The sequence below is a fragment of the Camelus dromedarius genome, chromosome 2 (genome assembly GCF_036321535.1).
Source record: "Camelus dromedarius isolate mCamDro1 chromosome 2, mCamDro1.pat, whole genome shotgun sequence".
Taxonomy (NCBI): Eukaryota; Metazoa; Chordata; class Mammalia; order Artiodactyla; family Camelidae; genus Camelus; species Camelus dromedarius.
Genome location: NC_087437.1, coordinates 72,694,497 through 72,712,665, shown reverse-complemented (window position 1 = coordinate 72,712,665; position 18,169 = coordinate 72,694,497). Strand labels below are relative to the sequence as shown.

Here is an 18,169-nt window from a genome sequence, read left to right as displayed (position 1 = left end):
AAGTTGTTTTTTTTTTCAGAGAGGAGTATTTTATCACCGACATAATTTTAAATTACTGGCCAATGATGATAATAAAATAGTAGACTGTGGTTGGTTTTATGATTACTTTTAAATTCTGTGCACACAGTGCAGCCTCCTGTGATTTGCTGTTCCCACCATTCTTGGTGTCAAAGAGAAACAGAGACACACACTAGTGAAAGGCTGGAAAGACAGATTTTACTCAGGACTTGTGTAATAGGGGAAAGAGATTCAGAATAGAAATTTGCTAATTCCAAATACAGTAAAGACAGCTGGTGATTTATGGCAGACAAGCAGAGTGATGGGGCCAATAGATGGAAAATTACTAAGAAAAAATATAAAGTATTTTTTATATACAGGGGGATTTGCTAAAGGCAGGCCAAGGATTTGCACATCAAAAGTAGAGGATGAGGAACTTGCCCAGATATCAGGGTGGGGGGATCGATCCTCTCTAACCTGACGGCAGGGTTCTTACTGCAGCTGGGTAGGCAGCTGACGTCAGGGCCCAAGGATGAGACCTGATGGTAAAGCGGGCTCAGAGGAGCCTGTGTGAAGTTTGATGTCTTTGTCAGTGCAAAGTGCCCAGGACATACATTTTACTCATACTGGCAAAATGAGTAGTTCTAGAAATAAGGGAAATAATACAGAAAGGATGGGCAACTAAAAAAGACTTCATCTTTAAGTTTCCCAATCTTGTCATTAGAAAGTCTAAAGCATTATTAGTCATTTTTATTAGTATTATTAATAAATAACAAAGCCAGGAAGTGAATCTATACAACATGACACAACATGACACCTTCCACGGCTTTCAGCAGATAGGTTCTCCCTTGCTTCCTGATGACTGGCCCTTGCATGGCATGGAGTTTGTGTCGGGGTCAGCAGAGCAGCGTTTCTCCATTAAAGTGCAATTGATCAGCTTTCCACGGATGCCCAGTGCCCAGAGGGAAGCCCGGCTGTGTCACAGGGACAAGAAGTGCAGTGTGTGGGCCTTTCCCACCCCTGTCTGCTGAGGAAGGTCCTGACAGCAACCCCTCACGGTTACTCTCCTCTTCCTGCCCTTGAACCTAATGCAGGTTGACACAGGAAGAGCAGGAGAGATGGGAACAGGGGACTTTCATCAGAAGGGGCCTGGGTTACTGAGGACTGCAAGAGGAGGCAGAGAAAAAAGGGGGGAAAAAACCTATTGGAGACGGATTTTCACAGAGTGTAGCTGGAAAGTTGAGAGCAGAACTGGAGAGTGAAGCTTCTGGAACAGGCAGGAGATGTGAGCAAGAGAAATGGGGGTGTGGGCATTACTATATATAAAATAGATAAATAATAAGCACATACTGTGTAGCGCAGGGAACTATTTTCAATTTCTTGTAATGAGCCATAATGGAAAAGAATCTGAAAAAAATATATGTATACATATGTATGTATATATATAACTGAGTCGCTTTGCTGTATACCTGAAACTAACATTGTAAATACACTATGTCAATAAAACATAAGAATTGAAAAAAAAAAAAAGAAATGGGGATGTGGAGGTTTCTTTTTTTCTTATTGAGGTAAAATTGGTTTGAAACATTATATAAATTTCAGGCATGCAACATTATAAATTGATATTTATATACACCCCAAAGTGATCACCTCCCTAAGTCTAGTTACCATCCTCCACCATGCAAGTGACCCCTTCACCCATTTCAGCCCCGACCCCTGTGCAGTGTGGGGCTTTCTAAGAAGCATCACTGAGGGTTAGGAATTAGATTTTTTAATATTCTTGAGTAGATGCAGGCAAAAATTTAAATGACTTGTAAATATTTGAGGGATGTTGGACTGTGTCCTTGTGAGGCAACCTTGCCTTGAGGCTGGGTTCTGAGAGGACTAACTCACATTAGAGTAACGTTCAGAAATCTTTAGTTTGGGTATGCAAAGCTGACTGCTAGGTCCCTTTAACATTCATTGTATAGCAACGAGGCAGCTCAGTTTCTGAACTGGACCCGGCGGAGGTAAATTGATTCCTTGCCTCTGAAAGCTAGCTTGCATGTGGGAGCCCATCCTTCTCAAGCGAGAATGTGAGGGGGTGAGAACTGGCTTTGAGGCACCTCTAGAAGTTCACATGCAGAACACAACACCTAAAAATGGACAAAGGAAACAGTGATGTTTCATCAAAACCTGCTGATGTGAATGTAAGTACAGAGTGAGACGCCTTCTCTGTTACTCAAATTCCATTTCTTGTTGACCCTGTTAGTAAAATGAGACTGGGTTACTTTATAAAAATAAAAGGGAACAAGAATAAAATACTGTATCTTCCTTTGGTACTTAATGGAGTTTACGAATGTGAGCTTGTTTTAAAGTGCTTACTTGGCAATTGATTTGCAGCTGTTTTTCTAAAACTCCAGGGTAATTGTGCTGATCTCTACACAAATTCCATTTTAAAATTTAATCAGGGCTAACCGAGACTGAGCTTAAAGTGTATAAAGTATAATGTGTTACTGTGCTTAAAGACCCAACCTCGGCCTTGTCGGTCCTACATGGGCTAGCATTTCTGTGTTTCCCTTTTTTTACTTCTTTGGGGGAATGTTTGAAAGTAACTTGACACCGCAGTCAACTCATCCTCCAACAGAATGTTTTTCTCTTCAGAAACAGCACCCTTACTCCTACAGGGAAGCGCATTAAATGAGGTCTGGTCTAGTTCAATTTCACCAGGAGGGATAGAAGCTACGTTTTGCTCCAGGGGTGGACAAAGGTGTTTGGCAAAAAGAATGAGGGAGCCATGAATAACTGAGAATGTACTTGGCCACATATTAGCCCATTCATTGGTAGGATTAAAGATGGGAAGATATGTGCTTTGTTGGGAACAGTGAAGGAGAGTAATAGAGAATGAGGCAACTCTTAGAGGAGAGCGCCAAAGAGAGATGATTTCTTTGGAACTGGTGTTCTAGATTCTGGCCTTTAAAAGAATGTGTGGTTAAGAGTTGTTCCGTCACTGAAGCTTAGTTACCCTGACATGTCTAAATCTCTCCTTCAAAGAAGCTAAACTCTCGCTTACATTATTGAAGAATTTACAGCATCAAATGACAGAGGGTAGAGAAGAAAAAAAAAGAAGGGGGAAACAGTTAAATAATGTATTTTTTTTCCTGTCGCACAGAACACTTTGCACATCAGTGCAATAATACCAGTAATTTTCTAATCTGAGGCTTCTGTTTCAGTCTTTATTTTTCAATCATTCTTTCATTTGTAATTGAGAACCCGAGTCACAATCAGTTCGGTGGCTGGCTTTGAAGTACATGCACGTGAGGCAACAGTGAAATAAGCCCTTTGATCCCTGTCCTACAGCCCTACACAAACCAGAGCATCTTCCTTAACGTTTTCTTCTTACCACCAGGTCAGGAAACCCTAATTAGGAAATCAACTCATTTCTCTGAGGAACTCACTTATGTTCTTACTTTCAATCCTGCCTCAGCCCAGAAGACACTGATTGTGGGAGAAAAGCTATATGATACAAGTGCATACATCCCCAGAGCTGTGCACGCATGACTCGAGCCACATAGGAGCCTAACCTTGGGATCTTCAGGTCCTCTGGTCTACACTCCATAAAATTCAGGACTATCCTCTACAGCATCTATGTAGTGGAGTTAGAGAGTTGAGGAAAGGACTTGGGAACCATTTCACTAGAGTTCATACAATGTCTTTTTTCTCTGATTGATCTTCACTATGTGATTCAATGCAAGTCAATTTAGGACGCTTACATAAATAACTTGACTGACTCATTTAGGCCTTTCAGCACTAAGATTCTCCTGCCGGGGTGGTTGCATTTCAGCTCTAGACTGCTTCTGATTGATAACTCTTTTATTTTTTGGAAGATATCCAATATCTCAGTTCAGGTGGTCAGTGCCCAAGGGAGGCCACCAGGGAGACGACCACCAAGAAAGCCCATCGGCAAAGCCAAACCCAAGAAGCAGCTCAAGAAGAAAGCTCCCTTCTGGAACGTCCAAAACAAAATCATCCTCTTCACGGTGTTTCTCTTCATCCTAGCGGTCACAGCCTGGACACTGCTGTGGCTCTACATCAGTGAGTTAAATCCGTGTGCCTTTGGGGTTAGGGTTTGCCCTGTGGGTTCTGCTCAGCAAGGCAGGCTCAATCTGCCCCTGGGGGGTGTCTGGTAGAATTTTCTTATTTCCCTGACTGATAGCCATTTTCAAAACTGTTGAGGTTTTAAGGAGGAAGAAACCCGAATGGTCGTTCTTATTTCTTCTTTTGCCACCAGTGCTCTCTTCCCAGAGGAGCAGAGATGGGGAATAGGATGAGAATGCTTGGGAGCTTTGACTGGTTCAGAAATGTAATGCATTTTTAGCTTAAAAAAAAAAAATGAATGGAATGCTAGGCTGTTGTATTTCCTCATCCACCCACTGCCTGTTCCTAGGCAACCTTGGATTTCCAGCTCCCTGAGCTTCATTTTACTCCTGCGCCTGTCTCTCGTTTTTGTATTTCTGTCTATCCAATGGATTACATTTTTGTCAATCTTATTGATCCTTTTGGATAGGAGTCATAACTGAGTTCTTCCTTAGAGAGCACTTACCTGTGCAGCTCAGGAACTATAGTATTTATTGATTCATGCTGGGCTTCTCACCTTATGCATCTTAATATATTTGATGCAAGGTATGTGTACTCTCAAGGATATGGAAATTTGGTTGGAAAGCCAGATTTATAGGCAAAGGATTAATGAATTTTGTCTTGAGCTGTTCAGGTCACTTATAATATCAATATATAAATCAATATATAAATTGATCACCTATATTTTTCGTGGCCCAGTGTAAGACATTAGGCATATCAAGATGCGTCTCCTACTTTCAAAAAGCTCACAGATGCACTTTCTACTTTCAAAAAACTCACAGTTTGGTGCTGGAGAGGGAATGTGAGTTGATTTTTTTTCTTTCTTCCTTTTTTTTTTCACTTGAGCAATTACTTTGCAATCACAGAAGGGAGACATCTGACCCGCTCAGGGATAGAGTCTAGATAAGGCTTCATGAACTGGTTCCTGAAAATTCCTTAGACACATCTTGGGAGGGCCCACTATGAACTGAGCCCCATGACAGGCTCCGGATAGAGCAATAGACAAGAAAGACTCTGTCTTTACAGACTAGTATGGGAAGTCAAGCCAATAAGCAACTAAGAAACACAAAATTACACACAATCCCAACCCAGAACAGGCCAACTTATTTCCCATCAGTTCTCTGCTAGCCCTGAACTGATATGTTTGCACTACCCTAGCATTTCTATGTACAGTTTTGGGACATCACTGTGTAGAGGTAATTTGTTGATTGTGTGAGAATCAGACAAGGGCATTTCAGGAAGACAGACCAGTCTGAGCAAAGGAAAACTGAGAAATTTATGAAAAAGTGAGAATTTTTCAATTAAACAAGAGAGGTTAGTTTTGACACAAGAAATTTGGGCATGGAAGGTGGCCTTGAGAAATGTTAAAAAACAAAAATTCAACCAAGCAAATCTAGTTGGTTGTAGATCTAACTGGCTTTATTCAATGGCTCATGAGTCCGTAACATCCCATCTAGTAAATAAAAGGGCACTCTGAGTGGGTGTGTGAAATGGACCATTTTTTTAGGCAGGAGGGTGGGGCAAGGAAGCACAATAGTGAAAGAAAAGAAAGGATTGTTCAGGGACAGGCCATCTTCTTTTGGGGGTAGGGAGCAGCAGGGCTCTTTATCATGCAGATTACTTCACTAGAGTTGATCTGGACATTTCCAATTGTCTGTTTAAAGGTCACATTCCTGGGAGAGACTGAAATTGCAATTAAGTCTTGGTCTGCAGTCGGTCATGGGAGTAAGTGACTCCATTTGGGGCTTGTGATTTCTTTTTAACAGAAATGAGGTGCACAGCTCATCAGGGAGACCTTGTGTGGCTTGTGCACTGGGCTGAGCTCAGAGTGAGATAAACATAATCTTGCTGAAGGCTAAACTGACCTCTCTTGCATTGTTAACCCCTTGAGAACTTACTGATAGAAGAAGGATATATGTGCTTCTAAGTAGAAGTCTCGGGTTTTGTCGACGGAAATGAAATGCGCAACAGAAAGGTTGAGAGTTATGTTTTATTCGGTGGACGTTTCTGAGGACTTGAACCCCTCGAGCCTGGGATGACAGCCTCTCAGATTGCTCTGAGGGACTGCTCTGCAGAGGTAAGGGAAGAGCCAGGATACACAGGAGTTTTTGCAACAAAGACCAGGTAGTTAGAACATCATAGATTACTGTTAATTAAAGAAAACCAGATAGCTTAAGTTAAGGAATTTAGTGCTTTTCTATGCACGGGAAGATGCAAAGGTCTGGGCTCAATGAAACCCTTCCTTTGATACACACCAACTATCCAGGGCCAGAATCCTGTGCTTTCACATATCTCAGGGTGCACTGTTGCAGGGGTGGCTGCAGAGGCCAGGCTGCCTGCTTGTCTGCATCTGAGTCCCCCAGCTCACTGTCGGAGGTGGCAGTAGTGGCTGACGACTTGAGGGCCACAGCATTCTTTGTTTACTGATATGACTTGCAGTATTTTTTGTTCACACTTTCATTCAAATTTTAAAGAATCTACAGGGAAAAAGAAAATCTAAGAATTACATTCCTGGTAAAATCAGAGATGAAAACTACTATTGCTTTATACAAGGGTCCTAGTAAAGAAAGGTGATTTGTCCAAGGTCACAAAGCTTGTCCAGACCAAGTTCATGTGCCTGACAAACAGTGAGGCCAAACAAATCGAAATGTCAGTGTTTGGAGCAGAGAAAGGTTTATATTAAGGACCAAGCAAGGAGAAAGGCAGCTTGTGCTCAAAAGACCACAAATCTCTGATGGTCTGCAGGGAAGAATTTTTAAAGGCACATTTTTGGAAGAGGGCTGCAGTGTGTGTGACTTTCTTCTAATTGGTTGGTGGTGAGGTAACAGGGCTGTGTTTCAGGAATCCCAGCCATTAGCCTCTGGTTCTAACCAGTCTGAGGTCCACTTGCTTGTGCTCAGCCTCGTCACTGTCCTCCACCTGGGTGGGGGCCTTACTTCTTGTAGAAGAGAGATGTATCAGATGGTCATGTACATCCTTTGAGGAGGAACTAGAAACCCGCTTTATTGCTGCACTATTGTTTCTTGACTGCTTTTCATTTGTTTCTGCATCCCCTCACTTCCCTAATTAGTAGCAGTCTGAATCTGCTCTTTGGAACTCAGGGAAGGTCTGGGAGGTCGAAGTCCTTTTCCTACAAACAAGAAATGAGGAACATGGAAAGGTTTTTCTACCCAGGAGGGGCCCATAGGTTCCTGCTTGGTTTTCATACCCCCTTTTCTTTAATACTCCTTCATCTTGAGGTGAGCAGGCGTGGGACAAGAGAAGGAATAAATTTTGGATAGAGACGTTAGTCATGAAGTTGGCAGAGAAGGTCGGTTTTAAGGGGACTTGGTTTCATAAGTCAAAAGAACAAATGTAGGAGAGGTGCTCAGGCCTCCTGCCGCTTCCCCACGCTCCACAGCCTCACTACGCTGCCCGGGGCTAATGTGACCTGGCATGGATCACACAGGGAGGCTGCTTCCTGCTGTTTACATAAGTTACACCTTTTTTAAAAAAATACTTTTAAGGCAATTTTATTGTGATATAATTTCTGTACAATAAACCATATATCCAGAGAAAAAAATAATTAGAAAAGACACATGCACCCCAATGTTTACAGCAGCACTATTTACAGCAGCCAAGACATGGAAACAACCTAAATGTCCATCACCAGATGACTGGATAAAGATGTGGTATATATACATAATGGACTATTACTTAGCCATACAAAAGAACAAAATTTTCCGATTTGCAACAACATAGATGAACCTGGAGGATATTATGCTTAGTGAAATAAGTCAGCCAGAAAAAGACAAATACTATATGTTAGTACTTATATGTGGAATCTTAAAAAAAATAAAACAAACGAACGTAACAAAACAGAAACAGGCTGACAGATACAGAGAATGAACTAGTGGTTACCAGTAGGGAGAGGCATGGAAGACGGGCAAGATACGGGTAGTGGATTAATAGAGTTACAAACGCTATGTAGAAAATAAATAAGATATAAGGATATATTGTACAACACAGGGCATATAGCCAATATTTTATAACTTTAAATGGAGTATAATGCCATTTGCAGCAATATCCATGGACCTGGAGATCATCATTCTAAGTGAAGTAAGCCAAAAAGAGAAAGAAAAATGCACCTTCTTTTTAATGCAGCCATCACTTCTTTAGCATTTCCACCTGCTGGGCATTGTGCTTAGAGACTGTTCTCTCCCTCTCTTCTTTTTTCTCCCTTCTTGCCTGTGAACATCTATTGAGCTTCCAAGCTAAATCAGGCACTCACTACCCTATGTTATGGACTGAAAGACAGCAGTAAGACCTTGTAACAAAGAGGAAAGGCTGAAAGGAAAGTCCCCATCTCCTGAAGCTATTCTCAGGTGCCTGTAGGCAGCTCAGACCCAGCATTGTTGCTGACTGTCTGGTCAGCAGTTTCTGGCCCCACCTGATGCCCCGTCCCATGGCCCTCACCGGGCAGGGTATTGAGCAGGTGTGACCTGATACTGGGCTGAGGACCACACTTTGTGGATGAATTCTCCACGCTCTGCCCAGAGCTGAAGACTGGCCCGGCACCCGGGGCATCAGCCACACAAGTCAGAAAGGGGCTCAGTGCCTGCGGCTTGGTGAAGGGTGAGGGGGCCCTTCCCCCTCCTCCCACTGGGCTCATGTCCCTTCAGAGCTTGGCTGTGTGCATTTCTTACCTCCTTACCTTCCACAGACTCGAGATCTATGAACGTTGTCTCTGCTCTTTTTGGCCCCTTAGTAACTCTAGAACATGTAGAAAGTCAAAAAAGTCTGTAACTGAGCAGGACCCTGTGAGGTCTTCACGGGACAGATGCCTCCCCAACTTCCTCTGCTGCAGCTCCTCTCGGAAGGACCCAGATAATAGTATCTCACGAAAATTTCCTGAGTTTTTCAAATGCTAAAACCCACCACCAAAGGGAAGAAGTTAACTACCTGAGGATGGAACATGGCCTCAGGCCTTCTGGCGCCCAGAGGTTGATAGTGTTGACCGTCCTGTGACCTCAGCATCGGCCAATCAGAGAGTCGTGCACAAGCTGATCACGTACCCTGTGACGCCCCTCCCTTACCTGACCTTTAAGTATGTTTTGCTGAAACCCTTTGGGGAGCTCAGGGTTTTCCTGGGTGTGAGCCACCCCTTTCTCCTTGCTCAGGCCTGCAGTAAACTTTTCTCTGCTGCAAACTCCGGCGTTTCGGTTTCTTCAGCCTCACGGTTCCTCGGGCACAAGAACTCGAATCCGGGAACAGGTCTATCTTTTACCTTTTAATCTTGTTCTTAAGTATTGGCCAGAGTGGATAGAAAGAATAAAGAGGTAGGCTGATTACTGTTGATGGAAGAGATGTTGTTAATTACATTTAGAGCTTCACAGGCTGTGACCAGTAAACTACAAAGCTGTCTAGAATAAAGGCATTTTAGGAGCCTGCACTGACAGAGATCAGACATTGCCTCGCTGCCACACAGATGGAAAAGCCTCCTAACCACCTTCTCTCTTGGCTTACAGGTAAGACAGAGAGCAGAGATGCTTTTTACTTTGTGGGGATGTTTCGCCTCACCAACATTGAATTTCTTCCTGAATACCGGCAGAAGGAGTCCAGGGAATTTCTGTCAGTGGCACAGACTGTGCAGCAAGTGGTGAGGCGATGGGGGGAGCTTGAGAGTCTGGGGAAGGTGAGGTTGGGGGTGGGGCAGGAGATGGCGGTGGGGGTCACTGTGTTGCAGCTGAGCAGGGCGGATGAAGGAAGAACTCAGGGAAGCAAGGGATTTAGTGCATCTTGGTTGTAAGATAAAATTGCTTATTTGATAGAACTGCTTATTTATTTTTTTTCTGCTGAAAGTAAAACAAAATGTGTCTCTGAGCTTCAGTGTTTCTTATCTATAAAATAAAGGAACTGGATCAAGTGATCTTTAAAATACCCTGTAGTACAGAAGTTACGTGCATACTGATGATTCTTTGACCCATACACATTTATTTCAACCCTGATGCACTGGCATCTCTTTACTTAAAAAAAAAAAACTTTCATATTGTAGAACTAATACATATGTATTGTAAAACATTTTAAAAAATTTAAAGAAGTATTTAAAAAATAAAATCTTTAACATCGTCTCCAGAGACAGAGCCCCTTTTGATTCTGGACCACGTGGACGTAGGACATAACTGAATATTGAGGTATTCGTAGATACTCAGTTTTATAATCTGATTTTTTCCTCTTCATATTAGGTTGCATGTTTCTATGCAAGTAAACATTCTTTAAAAAGCATAAGTTTGGATAGCTACAAAGTTAGCAAGTGCTTTTTTATTGGATATTTGTTTCCAATTTTTTTTAAAAGCACAACTGGTCCAATGGAAAGACATCTGTTCCTGGCTCTTGGTACCTGTCGCCAGTTAGAAAGCTTCTGCCAGTTTGCACTTTCACAGTGATGGAGAGGGTGGCCTAGCGGGGGCGAGACGCCTGCGGTGACAGGCACACTGGGGTATAGAATGGAGGAGAACCGAGAGAGAGCAAAGGCTACAGTGGGCATAGCAGCTCTTACTGACCGAAGGCCTCCTATGTACTGGGTAAATCGCAGAACCCTTCACCTTTCCTATATGTCAGTTATTCCTCAAATTAGCCCAAAGGGCTAGACATTTAAAAAAAATTCTCTTTACCATTTTTCCTAGTCACAAGCAGTATTCCTCCTTCCCCACCCAAAGCCATTCCTCTCTACTGCTGGAGCGATCCTTTAAAAACAGTATTTCACCTTCAGTTGAAGGATAAAGTACTGATTCTTAAGAATGGCAGGCAAGCACTTTTCTAATTCTGTCCCCTGATTGTCCCAGTCTCATTTCTTACCACTTTCTCCCACAAGAAACCTTGTGACCTAAGGCAGTCATTACTTGTGTTATGAATAATCACTGCTCTTGCGTGTTTGGGGGCCCTGATTTAGTGCTATTCTCTCTGGACCCAAAGCCTTCTGTCCAATCTCTACTGAGTGAAATTTCATCCATCATTCATGACCCATCCAGGGGCCTCCTTTTCTGTGAAGTCCTCCCCGGCCTCCTGCAGAGTCAATGCTGGCTTTGAGTAAACCCTGTTTGTATAGTTTGTATTACATTCAATACATTTCATTGCAGTTATTCAACAACCTGCCCAAAGAGGTAGGCATTTTGATCACATTTTTACAGATTAAAAAAGAAAGAACAAAAGAGAAAAAGGAAAAAAAGGAGGCTCAGCAGGTCTAGGTAACGTGTTATGTGTTGCAAGGTGAATTTAGACTCCACAGCCCATTTTTTTTCATGATGCTATATTATTTCTAAGGTTTTTTGGCTTTTGTTTTTTGTTTTTTCTCCTGGTAGGTGATTTTGCCTCTTTGTCAGAAGGGGAATACAGGAGAAGTTTTGGCAGAAGAAATTGGTTTTAGAAATACTAAGTAATGGCAAAATAAAAAAAGGTCAATTGATCGAAATAGCTCTCTTTTGAGCTTCATTTATGGTGTTTTAAAAGCTGGGTGCTTCCCTGGAAACTAGAGAGTTCTGAAGGGGATGAAGACCTGACTGTGGGCACCCTCTGCCCTCTAGTGGCTAATATAGGAACGTGTCCTTGAGAATATAAATTTTCCGTACTGTGCATTGATAAAAAAGAGATTGGGTCAAATATTTTGAAAATGTGCTTAAAGAAGTTTGATTTACTCATTGTGGAGAAAATGAACCTTTGGAGTAGGCAGAATGCAGAAGTTAAGCTTGATTAGGGTGTATAAAGACAACAATAAATGGGTAAAGGTAACTGATGAATCTTCACAGACAGCGGAATGACAGTAGGTAACCCAAGACTGCTACAGAAAGTAAGAATTTATTTGAATTCAAGATACAATGTCTGGGTTTGGCATTAGAGGCTTCTAGTTGGAGTCTTGCTTTTCTCCTTGCTAGCTGTCCAAGCTTGGAACTACAGCACGCTGGGTACCAAGTTCAAGAGACTTTTGACACCTTGGTTCATTTTTTTTTTTTTCAGTTAAACCTGGTTTATACAACATCTGCCTTTTCCAAATTCTACAAGCAGTCTGTCGTTGCAGAGGTCAGGTAATGAGTGCATCTTGCTTTGGGACTTGTCCGTTCATTGCTGTAAATTCCTTGAAAGGCTGTGGAAGGGCTGAAATAGTGCCATTCTCAAGTAACTTCCTGTTAGCACACTAGTGACCCAATTCTTTGCCAAGCTGTCATGCTGGGTTTTTCTCTTCACTTACTAAAGCCTGCTGTCTCCCCAGAACTGGGACCCTGGACTTCTGCATTAAGGCCACTGGGCAAAATGGCTGTAAACATGGCCACTATATTGGGTGGGGGCAAAAATAAAACACAGGCCAATGTCTCTCTAAACATGTTCAATATGTAAAAATACTGATCACTAGAGATCTTCTGAGAAAAAAAAGGATCCCATGGTCAAATAATTTTTAAGAAACATTGTGCATCGTGAACTGCATCCCACCTTCCCCCACTCTCTATAGATCTGTGGAAATTCACAGATTAAAGGCACTGAGAAGTCTTGGAGTAAAGCAATTTGTTTCTTTTCCTTCACCTTCCATTTCCAAAATTTATGCTTTACAACACTATGTTTTTTTTCCCCCCGTAAAACATGGCAATATTTGTGTAGTTAGGAGCTTCTGCTCCAGGGTCAGACTGAAAACCAAATTAGGCTTGATTCCAAGACTTGCTACTTAGGAGTCGTGTGATTTTTGAGCTGTAGAGGACCTTAATTTCCTCATCTGTAATACTGGGATAATAATAAGACCTTCCTCATAAGATTAAGTGGGATAAAGCAGATGTAGCCCTGTGTCTGGACATGGTGAGGTAGCAGACATTCTAACTTGTTGTTTGTAATAGCAGTGAATACTGAGTGATTTCTGCAGAAATAGTATATTCTCCATAGAGATGCAAAATATACTAACTGTTCTAGATTTGAACCCAGCACAAGAATACACATATCATGGTGCTTTGCTTTTCAAATTCCCTTAATAGGAGTCAATGATTTCCTAAAGAAGGAAATGGTGCTCAGTTGAAGGATGTGCGCATTGGCTTTACCTTGAGGTTATCAGTTGGGTCACTGGCTCCTTAGGAAAGTCCGCTTCCTAAGAGGTATCCCTGAACTTCTTTCTCTTTTCACTGTAGCAGTAACAACAAAGGTGGGCTCCTTGTGCACTTTTGGCTTGTGTTTGTCATGCCAAATGCCAAGGGCCATGTCTTCTGTGAGGACTGCGTGGCTGCCATCCTGAAGGACTCCATCCAGACGAGCATCATAAACCGGACCTCGGTGGGAAGCTTGCAGGGTCTGGCTGTGGACATGGACTCTGTGGTACTAAATGGTGATTGTGAAGTCATTCTTTAAGCTTTCCTTCCTGCAGCACTCCTGTTATGCCCTTATCATAGTCAGTATTGTAATAAAGTGCCATCTTCCCTCAGTATCCATGGACTCCACTTTTGTGGATTCGACCAACTGTGGATAGAAAATATTTGGAAAAAATAATTCCAGAAAGCTCCAAAAAGCAAAACTTCAATTTGTTGCAGGCTGGCAACTATTTACAAAGCATTTACATTGTATTAGGTATTAGAAGTCATCTAGAGATGATTTGAAGTATAAAGGAGGATATGCATAGGTTTTATGCAAATAGCTTTTTAAAAAAATTGAAGTATAGTTGATTTACAATTCTGTGTTAGCTTCTGGTGTACAGCATAATGATCCAGTTATAGATATACATATTCTTTTTCATTATAGGTTATTACAAGATATTGAATATAATTCCCTGTGCTATACAGGAGGACCTTGTTGTTTACCTATTTTGTATATTACTACACCATTTTACATAAGGGATTTGAGTATCCATGGTTTTGGAATCTGTGGGGGTCCTGGATCCAATCCTCCCTGGATACTGAGGAATAACTGTGTTCTTTTCCCCAATCCCATGGGGCAGGATTAGCTGAAGACTTTGGAGCTTTGTTGATAAAGAAACCTGCTAGATGTTACACACAGTGATTGGACAATAGAATTGGGGTCATATACATGAAACTGAATTTATTAAAGTGTACCCCTCTCTATATTTATTTTGGCTTCATGCATCTTCAGACTAAGGCTCCACAGAACAAAGTCTGGGAGAAGGAACGTGTTGCAGAGGTGTACCTTCCTCGTTTCTTCCCTTGCTGAGACAGAGCCATGCCTGTGTTACATAGTGTGTCCCAATGCTTCAAGGTGGCTTGCTCCGTAGCACAGTCAAAATGCAAATTCCATCAATTGTCTTGACAGTAAAGTGGTTTAATCATTGTTTAATTCAAAACTTATTCAGCTTTCTATTTTGATTTAAATTATGTATATTCTAGGCAGATAGTAGGTGGCTGATAAGTATTTGTAATAAGTAACAAATGAATGAACAAAATCTCTGGTGGAAAATTCTGTACCACATATACTGTTTGAGATACAGAACTAATTATCATGTCTGGTTGCTTTTTTATCTTTAAAAAATGTTTAAAACTTCTTACTATGGGTGATTTCAAGCACAAAAGCTAAGAGAAGAGTTTAATGAACTCTCTCACACCCTTTGCTCAGCTTCAGTAACTGGGAGCTCCTGGCTCTCCTATTTGAGCTCTAAATACCTAAACAACCTCCCTTCCCTTCAGGATTATTTTACAGCAAATTCTCAGGTATGTTGGTTTGCTTTTAATGACTGAAAATACTTTTACTAAGCAAGATTCTAACAAAATGAAATGCTGGGACTGACTCTTTTCTATGTGCTTTTTCGATGCAGCTGGGCTTCGGTCAGATTACTCTTCAACCATAGGATCTGGTAAATTATATCATGTGGTTTCTCCCTCCTCCCATTCCCCAACTGCCTCCAAATCAGTATGCTTTCTGACTGTAGTTTTCCTGTTCAGATGACGGTGTGTATTAGGGCTCTTTCAGTTGCAAGTAACAGATACATACTCAAACCAGCTTAAGCACAAAAGCAGCTTGATTGGCTCATATAACTGGGACATTCATGGAGGAGGCTGGCTGCAGGCATGGTTGGATCCAGGTTCTAAGAGATAAAATATCAGGACTCTGCATGTTTGCTTTCCTCTGTTGAGGCTTTATCAAATGGGTTTTTCCAATGTGGAGGCATAAATAGCCACCAGCAGATCCAAGCTTTGTAATTTATCAGTTTAGCAGTCATGGTGGAAAAAAAACCTCACCTGATGGTTCCTGCAGAAGTCCTGGGGCTGAGTCTCACTGTCTCAAATTGACTGACATGCCTACTCCTGAACCCGCTTTTTTGACTCATTGGTCAGTCTGGGTTGTGTGCCCACCTCTGGACCTGGGGGTGAGTTTAACTCCAAGCAAGCCAGGTTGACAGGGTAGGAATAGTTTCTCAAAGTAAATTCTAGACGCTGTTATCAGAAGAGATGAGAGTGGATTCCAGGCTGGCAAAGACAGCAGATGTCCTCCCTGTGACCTCTTTGGCTCTTTTCTATAAAGATTTCTAGAAAACTCGTTCCTAAAACAAAACCAAACCAAGTGCCGTCTTCACAGACAGAGGCTGCTCTCAGTACCTCTACGCAGAACATCTGTCTCTCCGCTACCCTCTGGAGATTTCTGCAACCTCAGGGAGGCTGACGTGCCACTTCAAGCTGGTGGCTACAGTGGGCCATCTGCTTCGTCTCTCCATAGAGTCTGTCCAGATTGAGGCCGACAACTGTGTCAGCGACTCCCTGACCATTTATGACTCCCTCTTGCCCCTCCGGAGCACAGTCTTGTACAGGTATCACCCAGGCACCCTGGCTGGCGAGTGAAAAGAATTTTTACAACATCTCTCTTTTGCAGTATCTGGGTTCCTTTTGGATTTTTTAAAACCATTTTTGTGTATTCTTATGAGGTCAAAGATTGCCCCGTGCCCTGTTTAGCAACACAACGTTTGCTTTTCCCTTGTAGCATGCCCTAGTCAAAATCAGTACAGTGGGAGCTTCAGCTAGTGTTTCTGATAGGTAACAGATGTTTTGTTTGTTTAAATTTACTTTTATTGCAATCACAATGAAGTCTACTATTTCAATAGAATGTGAGAGTATGTATTCTATTATGATTGCCTAGCGTTAGTAAAACAATTACATTTTTTCCTTATTATAAACATAATACAGTGTTCATTGTGAAAGTGAGGTCAATCAGAGAAAATAATGTCGATGACTTTACATTCTCATTACCCAGGATAAATGTTATATTTTTGCATGCATTCTTTCATTCATACATATACACAATTACACACACACACACATATACATAGACATACCCTAGTATTTCTTTTTTACTAGTAGCTATCTTTTTATAAGTACTTAATATTTTGATAATCTAATAATGTCAGGCTTTATTAAGAATTTGCTCTTTTTACTCACTGTGCTAAATAGGCATATGAATTATCTTATCATTTTTAATGTTTATGTATGCATACAATAGTATTTTATGTACGTATGAATTTATATTTTGGTGGTGAATGAACACATTAAAAATTCAAACCATGTCTAAAGATTTGTACTGAAAAGTTTGGTTTCTTTTAATCATTCCCAGGTGTGTTTAGTTATTATTTCATTTAATCCTCACCTCAATGTTATGAGGAGTATACTGTTTTATCACTACCATTTCATAGTTGGGAAACTGGCATTTATGAAGATTTAGTTACTTCGTTACCCAGAATCTTTCAGCCAGTTATGTGATGGAGCTGAATTTGAACCCAATTTTCCCTGGTGAAGAGCCGGTGACTTCAGCCATTCAATACCTTGTCTGTGCACCTTGTTTGTGCTCAAAGAGCGTCCTCTGACGGCCATCACAGAAAATTCTTCAGTAGTTATTGGACAAAAATTTCTGTACCTATACCAGTGCCCCTCCATCTGTAATGCCCTGTGGTCACTTACTGAAGACCTGGCTGACAGACTCTGATTCACAAGAACTGTGCAAATGGCCCGGGAAATAGGGAGAATTCATGGTGGATGTAGGGGTCCAGTCCTCAATGACCTATTATTTATGTCCTTTTGTTTGGTTATCTGGTTTCAGAATTTGTGAACCCACAAGAACATTAATGTCATTTGTTTCTACAAATAATCTGATGTTGGTGACATTAAAGTCTCCTCAGATACGGAGGCTGTCAGGAATCCGGGCATATTTTGAGGTCATTCCAGAACAAAGTAAGTCTTCCCTAGTTGAAAAACAGTCATGAGAAACATTTGTTTTGATGGATACTTCAGTCTTACCTCTCCCGAGGCTGTGTTGTAATACTAGTTGCATTAATCAGGACCTTGATTCACGGTCCAGTAAGAAGAGAGAGATCACATTAGCTATTCTAACAGAGAGAATGTAAGATAAACAACTGTTCACTCAGTGTAAAGGTGTTAATTGGGTAACGCAAAAGGCAAAAACAAAACAAAAATGTCAAGTATTATGATGTAACACGTGTAGGAAGCAACTAACACCTGTAGGTATGAAAGAACAAAGGAAAGCGATTTAATGATTCCAACTTAGGGTATGGAGGAGGGTGTCTGTGAAATGAAACTCAGACCTCGGAGAAGGGGGTGCTGCCCAGCTGATGTTGGTGTCTGTGTGTTCAGAGGCAGGTGTTCATGAACTGGGGACCTGGATCTTTGAGAAGAGAGTACCAGGCAGCTGAGCTGGCATCTTTGAGGGAGATGCAATAAAGCGGAAGTTGGAAAAACTGCTAGCAGGATTCACCTCTGTTGCAGGAAGGAAGAGTAGCTGCGGGGGTGGGCAGCACTGCTGGGTGACACTCCCTGGAATAAGAAATTGACAGAAGTCCCATTCTCCTGCCTCCAGGCTTCTGGTCTCCCCTTAGCACCCCCTACTGGCAGAGCCTGTCAGGTAGGAAAGGAGAGAGGGGTTTGCAGAGTCCCAGCCCAGCCTTGCAGAATAGAGTAGAGAGGAGTGGGTTTGGAGGTGAGAGACAATAATAGCTCAGTAACCAGCTCACAGGCTGTCTTCTGTGGGCTCTCATTTATAGAGAGAGTGCCGTCCTGGAAGGTGCTTGTGATGCAGAACCCAGACGATGTAATGGGTT

General features: G+C 41.9%; 1 protein-coding gene across 2 annotated transcripts in view; it reads left to right on the top strand.

Moving 5' to 3' along the window:
- Positions 1-2,138: 2,138 nt before the first annotated feature.
- The window catches only part of TMPRSS7 (transmembrane serine protease 7), a 47,034-nt gene continuing 31,003 nt past the window's right edge, over positions 2,139-18,169 (top strand). Inside the window, exons 1-8 of one of the 2 annotated variants that reach the window (XM_031455924.2) lie at positions 2,139-2,186; positions 3,864-4,071; positions 9,621-9,751; positions 12,106-12,173; positions 13,257-13,450; positions 14,885-14,923; positions 15,646-15,874; positions 17,155-17,285. In XM_031455924.2, coding sequence (XP_031311784.2) covers positions 2,139-2,186; positions 3,864-4,071; positions 9,621-9,751; positions 12,106-12,173; positions 13,257-13,450; positions 14,885-14,923; positions 15,646-15,874; positions 17,155-17,285 — 1,048 coding nt within the window. Of the gene's footprint in view, positions 2,187-3,863; positions 4,072-9,620; positions 9,752-12,105; positions 12,174-13,256; positions 13,451-14,884; positions 14,924-15,645; positions 15,875-17,154; positions 17,286-18,169 lie in introns of those variants that run through there. The other variant, XM_010985059.3, reaches the window with a different exon arrangement.